This window comes from Lithobates pipiens, unplaced genomic scaffold, assembly GCF_037356315.1.
Source record: "Lithobates pipiens isolate NorthernLeopardFrog02 unplaced genomic scaffold, aLitPip1_a1.2 Scaffold_18, whole genome shotgun sequence".
Lineage (NCBI taxonomy): Eukaryota > Metazoa > Chordata > Amphibia > Anura > Ranidae > Lithobates > Lithobates pipiens.
Genome location: NW_027507758.1, coordinates 401,038,051 through 401,061,341, shown reverse-complemented (window position 1 = coordinate 401,061,341; position 23,291 = coordinate 401,038,051). Strand labels below are relative to the sequence as shown.

The 23,291-nt window shown below is 41.4% G+C and overlaps 1 protein-coding gene across 8 annotated transcripts in view; it reads left to right on the top strand.

Moving 5' to 3' along the window:
• ATP11B (ATPase phospholipid transporting 11B (putative)) overlaps window positions 1-23,291 on the top strand; it is a 219,162-nt gene that overhangs the window by 63,053 nt on the left and 132,818 nt on the right. For all 8 annotated transcript variants that reach the window (XM_077487902.1, XM_077487898.1, XM_077487901.1 and 5 more), the window contains exons 3-10: window positions 1,704-1,793; window positions 9,062-9,142; window positions 11,058-11,165; window positions 11,271-11,399; window positions 15,805-15,908; window positions 17,071-17,118; window positions 17,875-17,939; window positions 21,738-21,819. In XM_077487902.1, coding sequence (XP_077344028.1) covers window positions 1,704-1,793; window positions 9,062-9,142; window positions 11,058-11,165; window positions 11,271-11,399; window positions 15,805-15,908; window positions 17,071-17,118; window positions 17,875-17,939; window positions 21,738-21,819 — 707 coding nt within the window. The remainder of the gene's footprint in view (window positions 1-1,703; window positions 1,794-9,061; window positions 9,143-11,057; window positions 11,166-11,270; window positions 11,400-15,804; window positions 15,909-17,070; window positions 17,119-17,874; window positions 17,940-21,737; window positions 21,820-23,291) is intronic.

Below are 23,291 nucleotides of genomic sequence, written 5' to 3'. Positions count from 1 at the left end.
AACTGAGCAAAAAGGAGGGGTCGTCTTATACGCCGGGTCCGCTGCTGGGATGCCTTCTGGCTGTCCGGTAATACTGTATGTAGCTTCGGCTACATACAGTATATACCACTGAACCAATCCCAGTGAGCGATGTATTCAAATGAATACAGAGCCTGCTCGGATTGGAGCAGCAATCTCTGCCAATCCGAGCAGGCTACACACAGTAGCCTGCTCCGATTGGCTTTGAGAGTGAGGCGCGGGCTGATGATGTAACAGCCTCCCCCAATCCCAGCAGGCTTTGTATTCATTAATAGAATACATTGCTCGCCGTGATTGGCTCCAGCACCAGAAGGAAGAAGGAAATGGCTCCAGCAAGAACGAAGAAGAAGAGGGATATGAAGCGTCGGAAGCCTCGGAATCGGGGGTCGTCTTAAACGGTGAGTACGGGCAAAACATTTTAACTGTGCAGGTTTTTAGGGGGTCGTCTTATATGCCGGGTCGTCTTATACGCCGGCAAATACGGTAGCTAAAGCTTGTATATTCAATGAAATAGTACTTGACCACATGGACCCTTCACCTCTAAACACCACTAATAGATGGAGGCTTACCAGATCCCCAGTGACCCCCTGTTAGGGGAGGTCAAACTACGCAGATTCGATCACAAATCACATAGACGTCCCGATAACCAGATGTCCCGATCTTTCGGGTGTCCCGTGATCTTTGGATCCGCACGGATGCTCTCAGCACGCCTCCAAATGACGTATCACCATAGAGAAACACAATGCGCCAAATCGTGTGATATAGTTTCAACAGGATTTATTTAAACCGGAAAAAATAAAGCGCTTAAAACGACTCCACCGAGTCATAAGAAAAAAGGATACAAATACCGTTTAAAAAAAGGAACGAAAATGCTAGCAAGGTTAAACAAAATAAAAAACTCATCAACGTGAGTTTGTAATGCGATCGCAAATGCACAATGGGTGTGAGCGTGGGTACCCGACGATCGTTTCGTCAAAGGTCCGACGTCATCAGGGGTACCGCTATTGCTGACGTCACAGGAATCAGTCCAGGCACTGCGTCACAAAGTCTGGATCCGCTAGATGCCTGTCTCAGCGAGCCGCTGAGAGACTGAGATGGCCGATCCCACCCCTCCACAGCTCAGTGCTCGAGTGGGGGGAGCAGAGCGGTCAGTCAGCAGCTCTCTGCTCGGGGAGCTGTGAGAACCAAGCCATCAGCGATGTTTGATAACTCGGTTCTCAGGGCAGAGGGGCCGGGAGACAGATGCAGCATCGGACCAAAGCGGCATCCACCTAGATAAGTATGATTCTGGGAAAATGTTAATCGAGAGAAGTTCTGCTTTAAGAGGTATTCCCAATGCGAGTATGTGTTTTCTTGATTTGGACTACCCCGATGTGTCAGAGACCTCTGAAGCTGTATTGACCTCTTGATTGTATTGATGTATCTCATTCTTTGTGTCTTGTATTTCTTCTTTCTTTTCAATTAGATTGACTGTAATTGTAAGCTTATGACTTTGTCGTTTAACAAACCAAAAACTTAGTAAAACATTTGTGACCTGAAGAAGCCAGAAAACACATACTTTCCGAATGCAGTGCCTTATAGATACCAAGGGTGTTTATGCTGTTTTTTTTTTTTCCTCAATATTTGTAATGTTTGCTTGCTTCTTAGTATATGCATTATAGCCATTTCCTGTTTTTTCTTTACAGTACACTGTGTTAAATTTTGTTCCAAAAAATTTGTTTGAACAATTTAGAAGAATAGCCAATTTCTACTTTCTCATCATATTTCTTGTTCAGGTAAGTTGGCAGTTTTGTACACAAGGTATTTTTTTTAAAACTAGATCATTAATTGATTTTTGGGAGTATGCTAGAAATGTTTTACGCGTCATAAGAAATGGGCATTCAAAATGTTTACTTAACCCATAGGACTGTATATTGTTGGTTGTGTATGTGCTTCGGGAATTTATACAGCAGTAAACTAAAGTCATAAAGCCACTTTTACACTACTGGGTAGCTGTGGTCGCCGGATCCCTGCAGCAAAAATAGATTTTTTGCTGCTGGAATTACCAGGTTATGTGATCAGTAGTGGCCGCTCAGTCCATTTAAATCAATGGTGGTGTGCTAGCAGCCACTGCTGTGTGCATGCAGCCACGCACAGAGCAGATAGCTGTGGTTGAGTAGAGAGATTCAAGCCTGGACTGCTTTAGGAATCTGGCAGGCGCAGCTACCCGGCCATGTGAAAGAGGCCTAATGCTTAGGAAAGTTCAAGTGATTGTAAATGCATTTATTTATTTTAAATGGCATGTTTATACTTACCTGCTCTGTGCAAAGGAAATCTACAGCGGCTCCAAACTTCCTCTTCTCGGGTCCCCCACTCCTGGCTCATCCTCTCTGGCGAGTGCCTCCAAAGAGAGCCACTTTCTTAGAGAGGGTGTGTGTGTGTGTGTGTGTGTGTGTGTTTCTCGGGCCTTACTGTCTGTGTCTATAGACAGAGAAAATGGGACGTGGCCCCGCCCCCCATTCCCTCGTCACTGGGTTTGATTGGCAGCAGTGGGAGCCATTGCCTCAGCGAAGCCTGTGAGACTAAGGCCGCGTACACACGGGCGGACTGTTCGCCCAACTTTGTCCGCTGAACAGTGTTTCAGCGGACAGTCCGCTCGTGTGTGGGCTTCAGCGGACAGTTTCAGCGGACAGTCTGACGAACAAAGTTTTTCGGAATTCCCGTAAGACAGTCCGCTGAAACTTGGTTTGAGCGGACAGTCCGCTCGTGTGTAGGCTTGTTCGACAAACTAAGTTTCGCGCATGCTCAGAAAGGATTTACATGGCGAAGGTTGCATTGCAGTGTATTGGACGTCGTATTTTTCGTCCCGTCGTACGTGCCGTTCACGTCATCGCGCACGCTTTCAGCGGACTGTTCGTTCATCGTGTGTGGTCAAGTCCGTTCATGCAAATTTTGAGCGGACTGTTTGTCGGATTGTTTGACGAACAAAGTTGGGCGAACAGTCCGCCCGTGTGTACGCGGCCTAAGTGAGGGGAAAGAAGACCTGCAGATCCTTTCTCAAAAGTCTGAATGTATACACCTCTGAATGAACAATATAAGAATATGATTCAAGCAGTAAAATGATTCAATTTAGGTTAACAAGTTAATAACGATATGGGTGTGACATAGTTCAATCAGCAGTAGATTACAATATTGTTGTGCCATGATCGTACCATGGGTGTATGTACATACAAGTTATTCAATAATGGTATTTTTTCCATCTTTTAGCATGATTATACTTTGCAATGTGGCATTAAAAGATTGAATTGAGTATATCTTTTTTTGAAGACATAAGATCTCAAAGTGCATATTCGTGTGAAAAATATAATAGAAGTCTATGGTGCAGCCAGCCTGCAGGAAAGCCACAGCGCATCAATGTAAAAGCAGCCTTCTAGGGCATGCAGGACAGTTAGGGCTTTTTGACATTTGCAGTTTGGGGATAGTAAAACCCCATGTTTAACATATTTTTAGCACACCCCCCAACCGTTGGTGCAGTGGTGACCCTACCCCTTGCTCCAGGGTGCCTGTGCAGCCTCCCTGTCACATTGTTTTACACTTGGACGGGAGGGGCAGCAGGGTTGGTGTATACAGGAACCAGTCCTCTCCATTTTCCTCCTGCAACCTACGGCGGCCCTCGACTGGTTACTAAATCATTTAAGTGGCCCTTGCTATTGTAGAGTAGATTGCCCAAGAGGGTTAGGGCACTGCTGGAAAATTATGGTGGCCACACAAAATATTGACACTTTGGGCCCAATTTGGACATTTTCACTTGTGAGGTGTACTCACTTTTGTTGCCAGCGGTTTAGACATTAATGGCTGTTGTTGAGTTATTTTGAAGAGCAAATGTACACTGTTATACAAGCTGTACACTCACTACTTACTACATTGTGGCAAAGTGTCATTTCTTCAGTGTTGTCACATTAAAAGATGAAATAATTACAAAAATGTGAGGGGTGTACTCAACGTTTGTGAGATGCTGTATATTTGAAAATTGATTAGTCCTGATGTGAAGTAATCAGTATTTGTATTTTTTTTGTTTTTTTTACACATTAGGTTTGCATATAGCAATGAATTTCATTGTATTATGCAAGCATTTTACTGAATGAAATCGATTCATTCAGTTTGTTTTGTTGTGATTGTCCAGAGCTAATCACATGGTACAGAGGTGGCTGTGATTTGCCTAGTCTTTACCATGTGATCACACCAATCACAGCTAGCAACACAATTGTATATAATGGATGGCTTGAAAGGAAGCCATCCATTGTTTACAACTGTCATGTGACCTGTTGTGATTAGTTACAGTGGTTACATGGTACTGGTAGAGGATGGGTACAGTGATCGGTCATCGGCTGTGTCTGGTGGATGCAGCCGGTGACAGATTGCGCTGCTCTGCAGCTCTGCTAGGGGCGTGATCGGGGGGAGTCATATGATGTCCCCACGGACCAATGAGAAGTTCCCACCAGGGCCATAGGTCGGGCAGGAACTGGTTAATAAAGGTGGCAGTGTGTCAGGAAATCACAAAGGTGGAAAAGAATGAGTTGTATATAGATTGTTCGCTTTTTAAAACATATATAGCGCAAATATATTCATCCTCCATAAGTTCACACTTGCTAATAATACTAACGCAAACTAACATGCCTATAGCATTTAGCCCATGTCAGCGCACTCCAGATGGCCCTTCAAGTGATGTCCTTTGATTTAAAGGGGAGGGTAACACTAGTGGAAATAACTTTAGACATTGAGAAAAGGACTCGCTAGATTCTGTTACAATGTATTTTATATGAATTTGTATACTTTTATATACATTTTTAAGTGTAGTATTTATATAGTATTAATATTAAAGTGACTGTTGTACAATCTATAATCCCCTCTATCACATGTATTTTAGGATATTGTATTCCTCCAGAATGTTTGTTTTTATTTTTTAATCCCATCTGAGGTTTTTAGAAACTCTTATCAAACCTACTGTAAACAAGTCACACTTGTGCCGTAAATTCTATAGACATGTTTATGGCACATTACTATAGATTTTAATGCAAAAATTTGTCAAGTTTTCAATGCGTCTCAGACTCCACTTGTAGTGGTGTTTGTGCTACATATTTTTTTAATTGTCAGCAGCTCTGTCTGCTGTCCATTTTTACATTGTGGGCTGCATTTGCTAGTTCGGGGAGCAAATAAAACGTGCCCTTAAAGCCGATTCATGATGCCAGTGTTAGCGAGGCATAACTGTGCTAGACTTCTTTCCCAAAAGCAATACGGACTGGATATTTACACAAGGACAAGGCATTTCTAACTGAGCACAAAAATTTAATGAGCGAGAAATTGCCACTCTGTAGCATTTATTAATCACTTCAGGACCACTTGCGTTTTACCGTGGACAGGCGGCTCCTATGAGCACAGCGAAGTAGCTGTATGTTGCTCCCTGCTTCTGGGTTCAGGGCAAAGCAGGGAGAAGGGACACACAGATTTTTAGTAAAAAGCAGCACATAATGCACACATTAACACTTGTTAGGCACACACGTAACCCCTTGATTACCCTGAGATGTTAACCCCTTCCCAGCCGGTGTCATTAGTACAGTGACGGTGTATAGTATTTTTTACTGATCACTGTATTAGTGTCACTGGTGATGTCATTCAGTTTCCACCCAGTGCCAGTTAGTGGCACATTGCCACTACAACTTCACTGATCACTGCCATTACTAGTATACTAGTGCTAGTATTAAAAAATAAATACAAATTTCTATATATATTTCTATATTTATATATATATATTCATAGCTTGTAGCTTTCACGCTCAGTTAATATGCACTTTTTGTGACGTGGCAGAATTCAGTTTGGCTTAAATTTATAAATACATTACATTTTTTTTATTGGAGGAAGTAAATATTGTGTTTTTTTAAATTTCCAAATTTTCGCTTTTTTACATTTTTATATAATAAAAAACCCAGTTGTGATCAAACATCACCAAAAGAAAGCTCTATACAGTTGTGCTCATTAGTTTGCATACCCTGGCAGAATTTATGATTTCTTGGCCATTTTTCAGAGACTATGAATGATAACACAAAAAATGTTTTACTTATGGTAATTGTTTGGGTGAAGCCATTTATTATCAATCAACTGTGTTTTACTCTTTTTAAATCATAATGACAACAGAAACTACCCAAATTACCCTGATCAAAAGTTTACATACCCTGGTGATTTTGGCCTTATAACATGCATACAAGTTGACACAGAGGTGTTTGAATGGCTATTAGACCCCTTTTACACTGGGGTGTTTTTCAGGCGCTTTAGCGTTTAAAAGGTGCCTGAAAGAAGCCTCATGCAATCCCAATGTGAAAGCCCGAGAGTTTTCACACTGAGGTGCTGCACTGGCAGGGTGTAAAAAAAAAAGTCCTGCAAGCAACTTCTTTGCAGAGCTTTACAGGCGCTTTTTTTAATGCTAAAGTGCCTGAAAAACGCCCCAGTGGATAAGGTAACCATCCTCACCTGTGATCTGTTTGCTTGTAATTAGTGTGTGTATAAAAGGTCAATGTGTTTCTGGACTCCTGACAGACCCTTGCATCTTTCATCCAGTGCTCCACTGGCGTTTCTGGATTCTGAGTCATTGAGGAAAGCAAAAGAATTGTCAAAGGATCTGTGGGGAAAAGGTAGTTGAACTGTATAAAACAAAGAAAAGGGATATGAAAATATCTCCAAGGAATTGAGAATGCCAATCAGCGGTGTTCAGACTCTAATCAAGAAGTGGAAAATGAGGGGTTCTGTTGAAACCAAACCACGGTCAGGTAGACCCACTAAGATTTCAGCCACAACTGCCAGGAAAATTTGTTCAGGATGCAAAGAAAAACCTACTAATAACTTCAGGTGAAATACAGGACTCTCTGAAAACATGTGGTGTGGTTGTTTCAAGATGCACAATAAGGAGGCACTTAAAGAAATATGGGCTGCATAGTCGAGTCACCAGAAGAAAGCCATTGCTACGCAAATGCCACAAAGTGTCCCACTTGCAATACACCAAACAGCACAGAGACAAGCCTCAAAACCTTCTGGCACAAAGTTATTTGAGGTGATGGGACCAAAATTTAGCTTTTTGGCCACAATTATAATGCTACATTTGGAGAGGAGTCAACAAGGCCTATGCTGAAAGTTATGGAGGTGGATCGCTGATCTTTTGGGGATGTGCGCTACAAAGGCACAGGAAATTTGGTCAAAATTGTTGGCAAAATGAATGCAGTTTGTTATCAAAAAATACTGGAGGAACATTTGCATCCACCAGCCAGGAAGCTGCGCATGGTACATACTTTGACATTCCAACATGACAATGATCCAAAACACAAGGCCAAGTCGACCTGTCATTGGCTACAGCAGAATAAAGTAAAGGTTCTGGAGTGGCCATCTCGGTCTCCTGACCTCAATATCATTGATCTACTCTGGGGAGATCTCAAACATGCAGTTCATGCAAGACAGCCCAAGAATTTACAGGAACTGGAGGCATTGTGCCAAGAGGAATGGGCAGCTTTACCTGAGAAGATAAGGAGCCTCATCCACAAGTACCACAAAAGACTTCAAGCTGTCATTGATGTTAAAGGGGACAATACATGGTATTAAGAATTGGGGTATGTAAACTTTTGATCGGGGTCATTTGGGAAGTTTACATTGCCATTATGATTTAAAAAGAGTAAACGCAGTTGATTGATAATAAATGGCTCCACCCAAATACTAACCATGAGTGAAAGCAAACTTTTTGTGTTATTTATATTCTCTGTGAAAAATGGCCATGAAATCATAAATTCTGCCAGGGTATGTGTGAAAAAAATTATATAAATTTCATTTGGTTACGGTTAATGACTGTGCAGTGCTAAAAAGCCAATAAGGGCCTGGTCATGAAGGGGGTAAAATCTTCTGGAACTCAAGTGGTAAAAAATGTTGATTATAAACCCGTTTCTATTGCACTTACATGTAGTAATGGTGTAAGCCACATTGAGCCTCTACTAAGAGGCTTGAAACGCCCACCGCACAACATGTGACATCATCATCATCATCGAATGAATCCAAGAACTGCACTGGAACGAGGCAATCTGCACCAGAACACATTTAAATGCATGAAAAACACACCAGAAAGCATTGCAGGAAACGGACTGCATGAAAAACACACCGGAACACATCAAAAACCTGCATGCAAAAAAACATCCAGAACACATTTAGACTGCATTTCTGTGCTGTGAACTGGCCCTAGTTGAGCCAAGACATAGACAATTCAAGCTGCAATTGGTTGTATTTTAATTGGTGAAAGTGACAGTTCGTTTTTGAGACTAAAGAAAGGGGAGGGTTTCCAATAAGGAACTGACTTCTCTAGGCTTCAACAAAATGGCAGCCTTTAGCAAGATGAGACAGGAGCAATGCTGGAGGCAGTTTACTGCACACACTAATTTTAGTTCTTTTGTTAGAGAATTAATTGCTATCAAACTGTTATGGCTAAAGTTCCGCTCTAATGTTACAGTGCCATATATCTCAATACAATGGGCACCTTATAAAGAAACAAAATAAATAGAGGAGCCCCTTCATTAAGAGCCAGTGAAGTTCGGTCTTGTTTTTTGGCACAAATTAAGGAAAAAAACAAATTTTTGTTGCGGGAGTTTCCAGTACTGAGATTTTATGAATTTGAAATATGGTTTTCACTGCATTTGTGTTACATCCTGTTACATCATATGCAGAATATCTGTATACATTTCAGAATATGTATTTGTTAGAAGGTGCACAAAAAGCTTAGGAAATTGTCTGTGCAAGTGTGTGAAAATAGTAGTTTTTGCAACGAGGGTATCGCTCATTGGTATCAATGGTCTCTTCAGATCATTATAAAGTAAGAACGACTGGCATTTGGAAGCACAGATGTAACTTGCTTGGTGGGTCTTCCTAAAGGCATCTGCAAGACCTTTATAAAGTTTTTCATTTTAAATGTTTCTTCTGAGAATAGTATAAATCTCCTGTATGATTTAACGGTTTTTATTTATTTTTTACTTTTTTGCAGCTTATGATCGATACTCCAACAAGTCCAGTAACAAGCGGACTTCCATTATTTTTTGTAATTACAGTGACTGCTATTAAACAGGTATTGCATAAGTAACCTAAAAAAAGTACAGGTTTATTCATTACCCCACACTGCTAATCTTTCTTTTGCAGCGGATGAAATAGTTATGTATGAGAGCCTGCTTTAACACATTTGACAGTTTTATTGGAGAAAGAAAGTGGTCATTAAATGGAACTATGGAAAAATGTCACTACTATAATTTTTCTGCACTATCCAGCATTAGTGAGACACAAAGTTGGACAGCTGTTGAGTTAGAACTACACGTGGAATATGTTACAGCTGCAAGTCACAATGAAGAGCAACCACAGTTCTTTATTGCTGCTTAGTCAGAGCTAGCATAGCGATTCACAGGTTTTCTCCTGATTTACTTAAAAATGTATCTGACAAAATGCTGCTGTGCTTGAACTGCCTGCTCATTTACATGCAGGAAATATCAAAAGCTAATTCCACCTTTCTGACAATAGTCTAACACCCATATTTAGGTTGTAACATGAAACATGGTCACATTTAGCAGCCTTGCTCTTCCCTCCCTTACCTAAATTGGGGGGTTGTTCTCCCTGCAGGCTAAATACTAAAAGTTCCCTGTGCCACTGGAGCTGAGGGACTCTTAGATATTTAGGTCACGCAAGTGTAGTGATGTTGCCACACTCGCAGTTCTGCGATTACTTCTTTCAGCTCCATAACCAACGCTCTGTAGGTCCATATGGACCTTGGACTGGAGGAATCATCTGCAACTGCCTATGCATTGCCCTCACTGTGCACTAATCATGGTTGCAATGTTTTGCAGGCTCCTGGGGGTAGGGGGTCCATTCATCCACCCAACCCATTTGTGTGGCTGAATGCTGGCCAGGTGTACTTTAAAGTGTTTGTTTGTAAACCTAAAAAAACAAACAAAAAAAAAAAACGAATGTCCTGTTCCTTTAAGGCACGAATAACAGCACAGTGCTTGTGCTGTGCAATTCTTCTCTTCCTAACTGGTAATAAACCTGGTTGATCCTGCCAGTTCCTGAGTCCCTCTGCTGACCACGATAATCATGGCTGCTGAGCCCAGACTACAATGGTCAGTTTACATGTCTCGTCATCCTCAGCCCTGCTCTCTCATCTGACCGTCTCTCCCCCCTCCCTCACTCTGATCATGAGATTGCTATACTCCCCACCCCTCCAGCCTCTATTGAGCTGCATAATGCAGCACATAGGAAAGGAATCCCAGATATGCTGCCATTAATGAAAGTGTAAGTGTTAGAAATGAATAGGGGAAATACATTTTCTGACACTGCAGCCATGCAATCACATTCCCCTCTATGGAGAGAAGCAGATGGGGCGGAGATTACCCTGTGACATCAGCCGGCCAGAGGAGGATAATCTTGGCCCCTCCCACTTCTCTGGAAAGATCGAGGCTGGCCAGCACAGGTGGATCATATGATCACACAGCTGTAGTGTCAGAAAAGGTATTTCCCGTGTTCATTTCTAGCAAACACACTTTCATTAATGGCAGCATATCTGCATGGGATACATGTAAAGTGACTTTACAAATACTTTAATGCCGTGGGTCTACCTCTGATGGCTATTGGACTGCACAGTCATATTAAGAGACCCAGCACAACTGCTGTAACAGAAAAGTGAATGCAAGACTAAATACATTTCAAACGGTTTCTATAGTTGCAGTAAAGATGAAGCATTTAAAGCGGAGTTCTTTTTTAGTTATTGAGAAGTTCAAAAAGGGATTCGATAAATCCAACAAAGTAGAAAACCTAAAACTGCAAATTATTGTCTGAAAAGCAATTTATGACCTCTTCTTACATGATGATTTATCCTAATTCATGTTCTTGGCTTCCTGTGTTACCTTGTCCTAGAAACCACATGAGAGCTTAGTGTGATATGCACAGTAGCTTGTTTTGACAAAATCCTCACAGGACGACTTCTGCTGTATTTTCAGGGCTATGAAGACTGGCTGCGACACAAAGCAGACAATGAAGTTAATGGAGCCCCAGTTTATGTTGTTCGCAGTGGAGGCCTTGTTAAGACTAGATCAAAAAATATCAGGGTATGTGTATATCGCTTTGAGTAATGGGGTTAGGTAGCACAAAGAGTGTGATCTTTATGAAGCTTGCTTGTTTTAATGTTTTTTTTTTCTTTTCTTTTCTTTTAGGTAGGTGATATTGTTAGAGTAGCCAAAGATGAGACCTTTCCTGTTGATTTGGTGCTGCTATCTTCAGACAGAGCGAATGGTTCATGCCATGTGACGACAGCAAGTCTGGATGGAGAAACAAATCTCAAAGTATGTGATTGGCATCCCCTGCTGCATCAGTGTCTCACCTAGCAATGTAGCATACACAGCCTACTACTTGTGAGCTTGAGTCCCAATATACCTTGTCTGTGGCTGAAGAGGCAGCATGCTTATGTTGTCCATACATGGTCTGCTGTCTACTTTTAAGTTGATGGATCTTCACAAAAAAAAAATGCATTAATTTGTCACCACAGCCAGCAATCCTACTTGTGGCTGCAGGGTCAGAACATATCTGTAGATGACTAAAGCTCTGATGTGCATTACTGTATGCCACACACAGCAGCACATTATTTGCTGTGTGCTTCAGCACAGATCCTTCAGCACCACTGTATTTGTGTGTGAGTTGAATGGCACAGCAGTGCACTGCTGAGTGGCATTGCCGCTTTTGAATAAAATTATAAAAGTAATATGTTCTTAGAGTTTAATAGTTTGATACTATCCTATCAACAGACTATTACCGAGACAGGTAAAGCGGCAACCTGTGTCTAGATCTGTCAACTTCTAATGCTAAATTGCTTGCCAGAGGAGAGAAGAACAGGGAGAGGATGGCAGTCTCTGCAGGGGAGTTCCTTTGCTACTAAGAGCTCCTTGCTAATCTTGGCTAAACAAAGGGGAGATGCCAAATATTGTTGGTTTCTGTCACTGCAGAATATATTTTTACATTTCTTCATATGGGTTATTTGTTTAGCGGACATTGAGAATTGGAAACCTGGTATATGGAAAGTGGTAGACTTCAGTAGTCCATGAATCTTGTTAACTTGTGGTATATTTCAAAAAAAGGATTGTGCTTTTATGTGAACACCAAGGAGAAATACAGATCATGTCAGCCTCCACGTTTCTGCTGTTGGGGCCATTTTGTGTGGTGCAGATTTTGACTAAACTTACACTGAGGGTAGAGAATTTTAAGGGGCAGACCACATGGCTGTCTTCCTCAATCTACTACAGTATAGGTTTCCATAAATTATGTTTCAATAGTTTGTATTAGTTTTCATAAGCAAGTTAGTATAATATACAAAGCCAAATCTATGGCATAACTGCTTCAGCAACATACAAGAGGGTAATCAAAATAACATCTGGCACAATATATGCAACCACTATATATCTTCCTTGACTAAATGGAAATGCTTAATCATTGGCAAATCCAGCTTGTTAATAGGGAAAGAGCCAATAAACAAGTGATAGCAAAATACAAAACTGTGACAGTATAGATCGTTGCTCATAAAGGTCCAATGTATAGAAGCCATTCTCACTGTGTATCGTCTCTAAGTACCTCAACACAGGGGTACTTTACATTTCTAGACCAGGTTAGCCATAGTGCACTATCAAGACACACTTAAAAACAAAAAGCGGGGACAAATAAGAAAGATTAATGGAAGGGGGGGGGAGAAAAAGAGAAATTGTCCATCCAGGAATATTGTGCCATTCAATAATGCATCCACTTTAAGGTGTTTGGGACCTGTAAATAAGAAAACCAGGGTCTCCAGACCTTGTCCAAAATTCTTTGTTTATCCCGTAGAACACTCAGTCTTTTCGTGAAGCATAATCCAGGTTAATTTGCGCTTCAATAGGGCTAGTTCAACCACTGGCCTCCTCAAAGCTGTGCTAATTGATAGGACAGTTTAGTAGAGGAAGAAATAATTTGTATAACGTGGAGATGCATCCACGGTGTAAAGTGCCCTGCATACATCTGTAGGAAGATCCAAGCTCCTTTTCCTGCAGAGTACGCAGGAAATTGATTTGTTGAAATCCTATATTGTCGAAAGCTTACAGTGGGAGGCATCTCCAATTGTTGCACAAAGTATGTAGTGGGGTGCCCTTGTGATCATAAAATTGTCCAATGCGATATAGACACTTATTTAACCACCACACAAATTGAGAGGAGTGTAGGCCCGGGGAAATAATGAATTATTAAACAGAGATTCCTTCCTTAGTATCCAGTCTGCAACCCTTATGCTAACGGTTTAATTAGGGTTTAATTATGGCTTGAGATATGGCAATTTCTCCTATTTTGCATATTGGCATGTTCTGTATCCAGCTATTGTGCATTAACCACTTAACCACATACTGCAGCTGCTGACTTTTAATAAATGGACACTCATCTGTCCCAGGATCCAGCGATGTCGGCAGCCGAGGCCGATCAATCTCTCGGCGGTTGCCGCCACCATTCCAGATGAGGAAATCGGGAAGTGAAGCGTTGCGGCTTTACTTCCCGGTTCTCTACTGCGCAGACAGCGCGCAGGAACAGGAAGAAGCATAGACTTGCCCGAGAGTGGGTGCAAATACCTGTCTTAGACAGGTATCTGCACCCCCTCCTCCCTGAAAGGTGCCAATTGTGACACCAGAGGGGGGGAGGGTTCCGATGAGTGGAAGTTCCACTTTAGCATGGAACCCCGCTTTAAGTGCCTTGTATTGAGGTGGTTAATCTAATACAATAAAAAAAATACCATTCAATCCTTCTCTGCAAGAAAAAAAAATATTTTGATTAGAGCTTTTTATAAAATGGATAAAGTCAAGAAAAGGTCTACATCTGCATAATAATGAAATTTATCTTGAGTGGATAATTTTGGTCTGTGCATCTTTTGCATTATGGGAAGCTTTGTAGTATGGTTGGCTCGGATCCCCTGCCAATGCTCTGGAGCACTCCTGCGTGCTCACTCCCGAACCGGTCCATAAGACAGAGAGCTCCGCTCAGCCCTTCTGCCTCCTCACTAGCTGTGATTGATAGTGGGAGCCAATGGCTCTTGCTGCTGCATCTCAGCCATTGAGGAGAGAGAGACCCTGGAGAGCCACTGCTCTTGTGCACATCAAGATCAGGCTTGGGTAAGTTATTGGGGGGGGGGGGGGGGCTGTAGACTTCAGCCTTTACACCCACTTTAGTAGAGTTGCAGTTGGGCCCATCACACTACAAGAGTGAATGCTTGTTAAAGAGGAAGTAAAGGCAGTTAAAAAAAATAAAATAAATGCAACCTGCAAGGCAAAGGCATAATGAGTTAGTATGCATAGCATACTAGCTCATTATGAATGGCTTACCTGAAAACGAAGCCCCCGAAGCGGTCCTCTGTCTTCATGTTCGCCACTGCCATGTATCCCGGCGTGACTTCTGGGTCTCGCTGCCCCGGCGCTGTGATTCACTGGAGCCGCCATGATCTGCGGCCTGCGCGCCGCTGTCTATGGCGTATGCGCCATAGACGGGGGTGGCTGTCTTTTTGTAAATATCTCCTAAACCGTATAAGAATTCAAGAAGAGGCTGCATTACTTGCTTTCCCCCCCCCCCCCTTTACTCCAACAGGGCCACCCACAGCCTCCTCTCTCACTTGCTCTAGGCTGCAGTCGCACACTCGTCCTCGCCTCCACCGCGTATGTTACAGGGTTGATAACCCTGCCTGGCACATGAAGAGGCAGAGGGGCTGCCATCAGACAAGGGCTTTGGGCAGAATAGGACAGTGCTGGATCTGGCCCAGAGTAGGGAGTTCATTAAGTAATGCAGCCTCATCCTGTACCCCTGTGGGTGCCTCCTCACTGTGAGGGTATTTTCCTTTTTTATTGATTTTCCTGGAGTAGGCCTGGCCTTGATGATGAGATGAATGTATTTTCCTCTAAATGGCTTTGTAGCAGTCATACACATCCTTTCCTATTCAACTTCTTACCATAATGGAAACCTTTACTACTAAACACTTAGGTTTCCATTGACACATTGACTGCCTGTCCTGTGTAAGTCACTATCCCTAAACAAGTATAAGATGAGAGTTCTGGCTCCTCTTGTTGCTGAACATTCATAATACAGTAAAATACCAATGGGTTGGTTTTACAACCAGGCATCCAACAGTTGCAGGAGCGTATTCCTGTCATTGCAGGTTTCTTTTTTTGTCCTAGCATTCCCTGTCAGCTAACAACTGTAAGGTCTCATGTACACTGGACTTTTTTACAGCTGCTGTTTTTGGCTTCAGTGTGTTTTTTCACAGCCAGTAAACTCTCCAGCATGTTATCCTATGTGTCCATGCACATGGGATGTTTTCTGGCTGGAAAAAATCCCAGAACTAGAGGGTTTTAAGAGGAGTTTTTCAGCTGTAAAAACAGTCTAACTCTGAAAAAAGCTTAAATGCTAAAAGCCTCTATTCATTTATCAGCGTTTTTGAGCCATAAGCTTTTGTGAGTATAGTTTTGCCTAAAAACTAAAAAAAAGCAATAAAAAAAATGCTGCTGCAAAAACACTGAAAAAACAGATTCTACAGCTAATGCTACTAGCAGTTGTATAATGTCCTGTGTGCATGAGGCCTAAGGCTTAGCTGGAATTTATGGGTTTGGGTTTTGGGCCTTGTGGTGATCTCTGCTGCTCCCCTGCTTTAAAAACCCAGTGCAGATGTTTTTACCATGAATGCTTTAAATCTCTTTTCAGACACACTTTGCCGTTCCGGAAACAGCAGTATTGCAGTCTGTAGTTAATCTGGACTCCTTAATCGCAGTCATAGAATGTCACCAGCCAGAGGCGGACCTTTACAGGTATTTTATCTCAAGACTAAGTGTAGCTGGCATTGATCCAAATGTCTGTCCACGTTTGATATTGTAAGTTGCGGTGTACATCTCAGGTCAAGGAGATGAGCATAAGAACCCCTCTGGACTTGCATCTTGATTAACTGTAAACAAAGGGCACCTATCAGATGGATGGGGCATGGGAAAAGAGCACAGTTAGTGTTTGTGATGACCATCATGTATGAATAGGCTCAGTTCTTAGCGAAATTCTGTGCTCTTGTATGCTGTATGTTTCATTATAATTCTTTGTCGAGCGAACACAATTCTGTCCTGTACCGAAAACACATTGGAGTCTCCGTGCATGATGTTGTCATTATCTGAATGCCACAGGAGTGTCAATGGCAATATATGTTCTAGCTTGAGATATTTTCATAGCTTTTTATTTTTTGCTGTGCCTGCTAGGATTTTCAGTTCATGTTTTTCATTACTGTATAATGTAATATAATTTTATGAAATATATAGGGAATAAAATATAAAGAAAAGCACTCCTTTTCATTAAGCGTTACTAAAGGAACAAAAACTGTTCATATAGTAAAGTAAATGTTCATGTTTGAAAGTGTATATTTGCTTTTCAAAGAGAATGTTCTCTTGGCTATGTAAATACGGTAAAGCTGTGTTCACGTTGAGTAAGAAATCGCATGCAAGGGTAAAAAAACGGGTTTTTCTTCCATGTAATTTTTGTGATTTGAAGTAAACAAAATTTCTCCTTATTCGCCAAGCTAGGTGAACATTCACTTTGCATAAAACAGCCTTTCTCCATTTAGTAGATCCACACCTCTTAGCTAAGTTGTGGGATACAATGAAGGGTTTGAAATTGTATGTATTAAAGGTGTGCTTGTTGCTCATAAGAGTTTTCAACAAATTTGTCAAGCCCTAAATATGTGTGTGTGTATGTATGTGTGTGTATGATAGATATATATATATATATATATATATATATATATATATATATATATATATACACATACACACACACATACACACACACACACACACACACTTTTTTAACACTTATTGTTTAGAAATAAGTGTATATACTTTTATGCTTTTCCTTATTAACAGCAGCTAGTGAATTCATGGGTTGCACTAAACATATTTTCTTTGTCTTCAATTATTAAAATGTTTCACTTAGGTTTGTTGGAAGGATAACTATACAACAACATTCAGAAGATATTGTAAGGTAAACTCAGTTTAATTTTTGTTCTAGAACAGCCTATGAAGTAGTTTGGTATAAAATAGTGTTTGCATTGAAAGGTAAAAATAAAAGCGGAGTTCCAACCAAAAATGGAACTTCCGCTTTTTCTGGTCACCCCCCGGTGTCACATTTGACACCTTACAGGGGGGAGGCTGAAGAGGATACCTGTCTAATACAAGTATTTTGCTCCCACTTCTGGGAATAGATACCTGAGCCACCCGCGGGTATCTACACCACTTCCAGCGCCTTCTCCACCCCATAGCATAACATAGGCTGCCTGCACACAGCTCCAACCACATTAAAAAAATATAAATAAATTGGTTTGCACTGTACAGGCCACAGCACCAATGTTAATGAGCACCAAGACCTCATTCACATACAAAGCTTTATTTTTTACCTCAATACATTTTTATCTTTTAGATTTAGCAGGAATTTTAAAGGTAATGTTGTATTTGTGTTAACTAATGATGATTTTATTGTAAATATATGTAACTAAAGATCTGATATAACTCTTTAGCCAATTGGAGTATCTTGGTGTGTGGTATGAGTATCTTGACATGCGGTGGCAGTGAGGAGGCCCTAGGTCAACTTTGCATTGGGGTCCACAAGCTTCAAGCTACGCCTCTGGCTATAAGAATAAGTTGTAGGATTCTGCATTCTTGAATTTCATTATTTTTTTAAATTTTTTTTTTAATTGTTTGACTCTTCTACAAAACTCATTATTCCTTTTTCTTTCCTCAGACCTCTTGGACCAGAAAACCTTTTACTTCGGGGAGCAAGGTTGAAAAATACAAAAGAAATTTTTGGTACATTTATCATTTTTATATATTTTTACTTTTTTCTCTTTGGTAGTTTATTGCTCCTTTTTGTGTGTGGATGTTTTTGCCTTGTCTGTCCTTCAAGAGTCACCGTTGGTAGTGTTTCCTTCCAGATCATCAATTAAATTACTACATTTTTTTAAATGGTAGCATGGGAACTGTGCCATTTAAGATATTTTGTGTGCCATGTGGGGCAGAGCAGCAAGTTTGTTTTTATAGTCCCCTCCCCAGCTGTACATACCGCCACTGTCAGAAGAGAAAAAAAGCCGATCACTGGCTTGTGTTAAAGGGACATCGGTCCCAAAGATTAAGGAACACAGGCACCTCATCTGTGCCAATCAGTAAACCCTGCCAGTGCCTCCCGTTATTGCCACCTGTCAGTGCCACCTATCAGTGCCACCTATCAGTGCCACCTATCAGTGCCACCTATCAGTGCCACCTATCAGTGCCACCTATCAGTGCCACCTATCAGTGCCACCTATCAGTGCCACCTATCAGTGTAAGCAATCAGTGCCCATTATTGCCACACTTCAGTGCCCATCACTGCCGCCTCATCAGCGTACATCGATGGAGAAAAATGACCTGTTTGCAAAATTTTATGACAAAATTGAAATTTTTTTTTAATTCTGTCTTTCATTTTTTTTTTTAACAAGTGTTTATGAAGTCTTGTCATTCACACATACTGCATAGGGGTTTGAATCTTTGCTCCTGCTTGTTTCGATTTTTTTCCTCTTCGTCATGTTCTAGTTGAGCTGCCCTGAACAGAGAAATGAAGTTCAGCTCCCATGATGCAGTAGGAGCTCTGCTTATACACTCTTGTATATCACAGGATATTTGTTGGTTGGTTGCTTTGTCAATCAGCACAGTGTAGTTTAAGGCTGGGTTTACACTATTGCAAATTGGATTGGGGTTCAACAGATTATGGCCGGCTCTCTATGGAGCCGGTTCACAGATCTCCGGAGCGGCTCCAGTACGAATTGCACAGGAGTCCTGTGCGTCTTTTGGTTTATTTCAGGTCCGAATTCAGGCAAAAATTACATCAATGCAGCCTGATTAGTGCCCATCTGCAGCCTCTGTGCCCATCCAATGCAGCCTGATGCCCATCTGCAGCCTCGTCATTTCTCTTGCAGTGCAGGAAATCAGGAGGGGGGTGAGTGCCATCGCGATCACCGAGCTGTCCTCTTCTATTTACAGTACTCGGCTCTCACACGCACACACACAAACGCGTCCCGTCTCCACCATCGCTATTTGGACCAGCTCCTGTGATTCACAGAACACTGGTCCAATGCCGGTGGTGGAGGTGGGATGTGTGTGTGTTGTCAGAGTAGAGTAAACAAGACATGACGGTTCTGTGATTGCAGCGGCGCTCATGAACTAGACATGATGGCTCAGTTATTCCAGCGGCGCTCATCCCCCTCCTCTGAGGTACGCTATCGGTGTATAACACGCACCCCTGATTTTCCCCTTATTTTCAGGGGGGAAAAGTGCGTGTTATATGCCGATAAATACAGTGTGTATGTGTGTGTATGTTGCACACATGCGCAGTCATTATTCACAGCGGTAGTCGATCTGCAGGTTTCGGGCACTTAATGTCCACCAGCACCTGCCGATTGTCAGGCAGAGACTTAGAACAGAGCTTTGCCTATGTAAACAAGGCAGACCTCGACTGGCGGGGGGGGGGGGGGTGGTGGTGCGGGGGGATGCATTCTGTGTTCCTGCTAAGCTGGAACTAAAATCCATCTCTTTTCCTAGTAAAAGCAGTGTACACAAAAATATAGGCACACAGTTATTCCTTTGATCGCCCTAAATGTTTAACCTCCTGGCATCTGCGCTACGGCCGAATGACGGGCACGATTTCACGAATTTCCGGGAGGCCCTCATATGATGGCTTTCACTGCGCACGCTCCCTGTGCGCGCTGTGATTACCAAGTCACAGACTCGGGTGATCACCGATCTGAGTAAGGGGCCGGTCCCAGCCCCTTACCATGTGATCAGCTGTCAGCCAATGACAGCTGATCACGTGATGTAAACAAAAGCTCGGTAATTAGCTTTTTCTTCCTCATGCTGACAGCGGAGGAGAAAATAAAAGCCAATCACCGGCTTATCTTAAAGGGACATCGGTCCCGAAAAGGAAGAGGCAATTATGCCTCATTTCTAACAGTAACAATGCCGCCTATCGATTGCCACCTAGAAGTGCCACCTCATCAGCGTACATCAATGACGGACAAAAATTACCCTTTATAAAATTTAAAACAAAATAAAAAAGAATTTTAAAAAATTAAAAAATTCGGTCTTTTTACATTTAAAAAAAAATTAAAAAAATCACACAGGTGATCAAATGCATCCAAAAGAAAGCTCTATTTGGGACGAAAAAAAAAGATAAAAATGTAATTTGGGTACAGTGTTGTATGACTGCGCAATTGTAATTCAAAGTGCGACAGTGCTGAAAGCTGAAAATTGGTCTAGATAGGAGGGGTTTAAGTGCCCTGTAAGCAAGTGGTTAATCCCTTCCCAGCCAGTGTCAGTATAATGATAGTGCATCTTTTTAGCACTGATCGCTGTATCCTGGTCACTGGTTACTGCAAAAGTGTCAGTGTCCGATTGTCCACCAAAATATTGCAGTCCTGCTATGTCGCTGATCGCCGTCATTACTATCACCTAAACCCATCAATATATGCTTACTGGGATTTTTCCTCTACAAAAGCATTGTAGCAGAATACATATTGGGCCTAAATTTATGATGAAATTTGATTTTTTTTTTTCAGTCTTTTTTTTCGTTTTTATAGTTCAAAAAATAAAAAAATGCTGCGGTGATTAAATACCATCAAAAGACAGCTCTATTTGTGGGGAAAAAATGACACATTTTTATTTGGGGTACAGCATTGCATGACTACGTAATTATCTTGTTAACTTCTTCCTGCCGGCCCACCAACAAATGGCGGAGTGGTGCGGCTCTCATTCTGGGATGACGTCCTATGATCCTGGAACGCGGTCACGACTCTGATCTCAGCAAAGAGTTGTGGCTCTTTACCCATATGATCGACTGTGTCCGATCATAGCTGATTACGTGTAAACAAAGAAATTCCATTTATCGGCTTTTCCTCTCTCACACTGATGATGTGAGAGAGGTAAGGAGAGCAGATAAGTGGCATCCCCTCACAGGAAAAATGTGTAAAGGTAATCAGGGCACTGATCATCAGTGCCCATATTAGTGATGCCACTCTGTGCCGCCCATCAGTGCAGCCTCATCAGCACACATCAGTGCAGGAGAAAAATTACTTATTAAAAAAATTTCCTGACAGAAGCAAAACTTTTTTTCAAACTTTTGTTATCAAAAAACCCAGCAGTGATTACCACCAAAAGAAAGCTCTATTTGTGTGAAGAAAATTATATAAAATTAATTTGGGTACAGTGTTGCATGACCGCATAATTCATTCAAAGTGTAACAGCACTGAAAGCTGAAAATTGGCCTGGGCAGGAAGGGGGTGAAAGTGCCCTGTATTAAATTGGTTAAAGTAACGCATCGCAAAAAGGGGCCTGGTCATGAAGGGGGGTAAATCTTCTGGAGGTCAAGTGGTTAAGGTAAACATTGTTTCTATTAGTTGCATCTATCGATTTTAAAACTGCATTCTGCTTTGAAACCAGGCTTTAATTCTGCTATGTTTGTGGCTTTACCTGACACTAAACTGTTAGCACAACATATAAAGCTGTTTGTAAAACCCTGATTCCTGCTACATATGGTATGTGATTCCTAATGATATCCTTTCTTTTGCATTTGTCTTGTAGGAGTGGCTGTATACACTGGAATGGAGGCAAAAATGGCATTAAATTATAAGAGTAAATCACAGAAGCGTTCTGCTGTGGAGAAGTAATGTATCTTCATTTTAAAGTCTAAAAATACCAACTCTCTGAAAGTATATCTTTGCATAGTGATTGGTGTGACTTCCGTATCCCCACCTGACCCTGCTGAGGCCTGGCAAGTGGATAGTGAATTGTGTTACTGGTTTTGTGCAAGTTCAAAAACATACCAGTTAATCCTGGCAAAATCCAGAATGCTTTTATATTTGTTTGTCAAACAATGTCATCAGCTTTCCCGTTTCTTTTCTAAAGACTACAGAATACCTTTGCCGTATGTGTGGAAAGGATGAGGGGGGGGGCCTGTACTCTTGTTTTTTGGGGGCAAGGCTGCTTCTTCATAGAATACAGTACATTGTTTGGGCTTTGTTGCCCTATGATAGAGGCATGTTAGTGATAGAACCACCTTTCACTGCAATTGCCACTCTGAGTTAGAGCATATAAATCCTGGAATTTTTCTCAGTTTTCTCTAGGTATGGCTAAAGATTCCCTAATGAAATTAGATTTCATCTTCGACTCAGCCGTTCGAAAATATAAAGGTTCTTGATTTTAAACCGTTCTGTTGTAGCTTTGACTGTGTTTGATCATCTAAACACTGCATGATGTCCAATATGAATTACCCTGTTATGAGATCACATATATATTTAAAAATCGCCGTCCTATTTTTACTGACCATAATGCTATGCCTCATTTCATGTATGTTTGTAACTGCATTTGCTGGCCCTAGTCCTGTTAAAACTGTGCATAGATACTAAACTAGATGAGTAATAGCAGATAAATACTTTTATGATTGTGCTGAAAAATCCAAGTTCAGTTATATATAAAGTACAAGATATTTACAACCCCTAGTCCGGAAAAGTTGGGACACTGTGTAAAATCCACATAACAGAATGCAACGATCTGCAGATCTCATAAACCCATGTTTAATTTGCAATAGAGAAAAATATATATATATCAAATGTTTAAACTGAGAACATTTACAATCTTAAGGACAAAAAAAGGTAATTTTTGAAATTGATGGCAGCAACCTGTCTCAAACAAAACCTGGCAAAGTAGGTGGTACTAACATGATTGGGTATAAAAAGGGCATCTTGGAGAGTCGGAGTGTTGCAGAGGTTCACCGATCTGTGAAAAGCTGCGTGTGGAAATTGTTGAACAATTTTAGAATAATGTTCCTCAATGTAAAATTGCAAAGACTTTAATTATATCATCATCTACAGTACATAATATCCTGAGAAGATTTTGAGAACCTGGACAAGGCTGAAACCCAATATCCGATGCCTGTGATCTTCAGGCCCTCAGACAGAACTGCATTAAAAACAGGCATGTCTGTCATGGACTTCACTGCATGGGCTTCCAAAAATCATTGTCTGTTAAACAGTTTGCTGCGCCATCCAAAAATGCAAGGCAAAGCTCTATCATGCAAACAAGAAGCCATATCTGAACATATCTGGGTCAAAGCTCATTTAAAATGGTCTGTTGCAA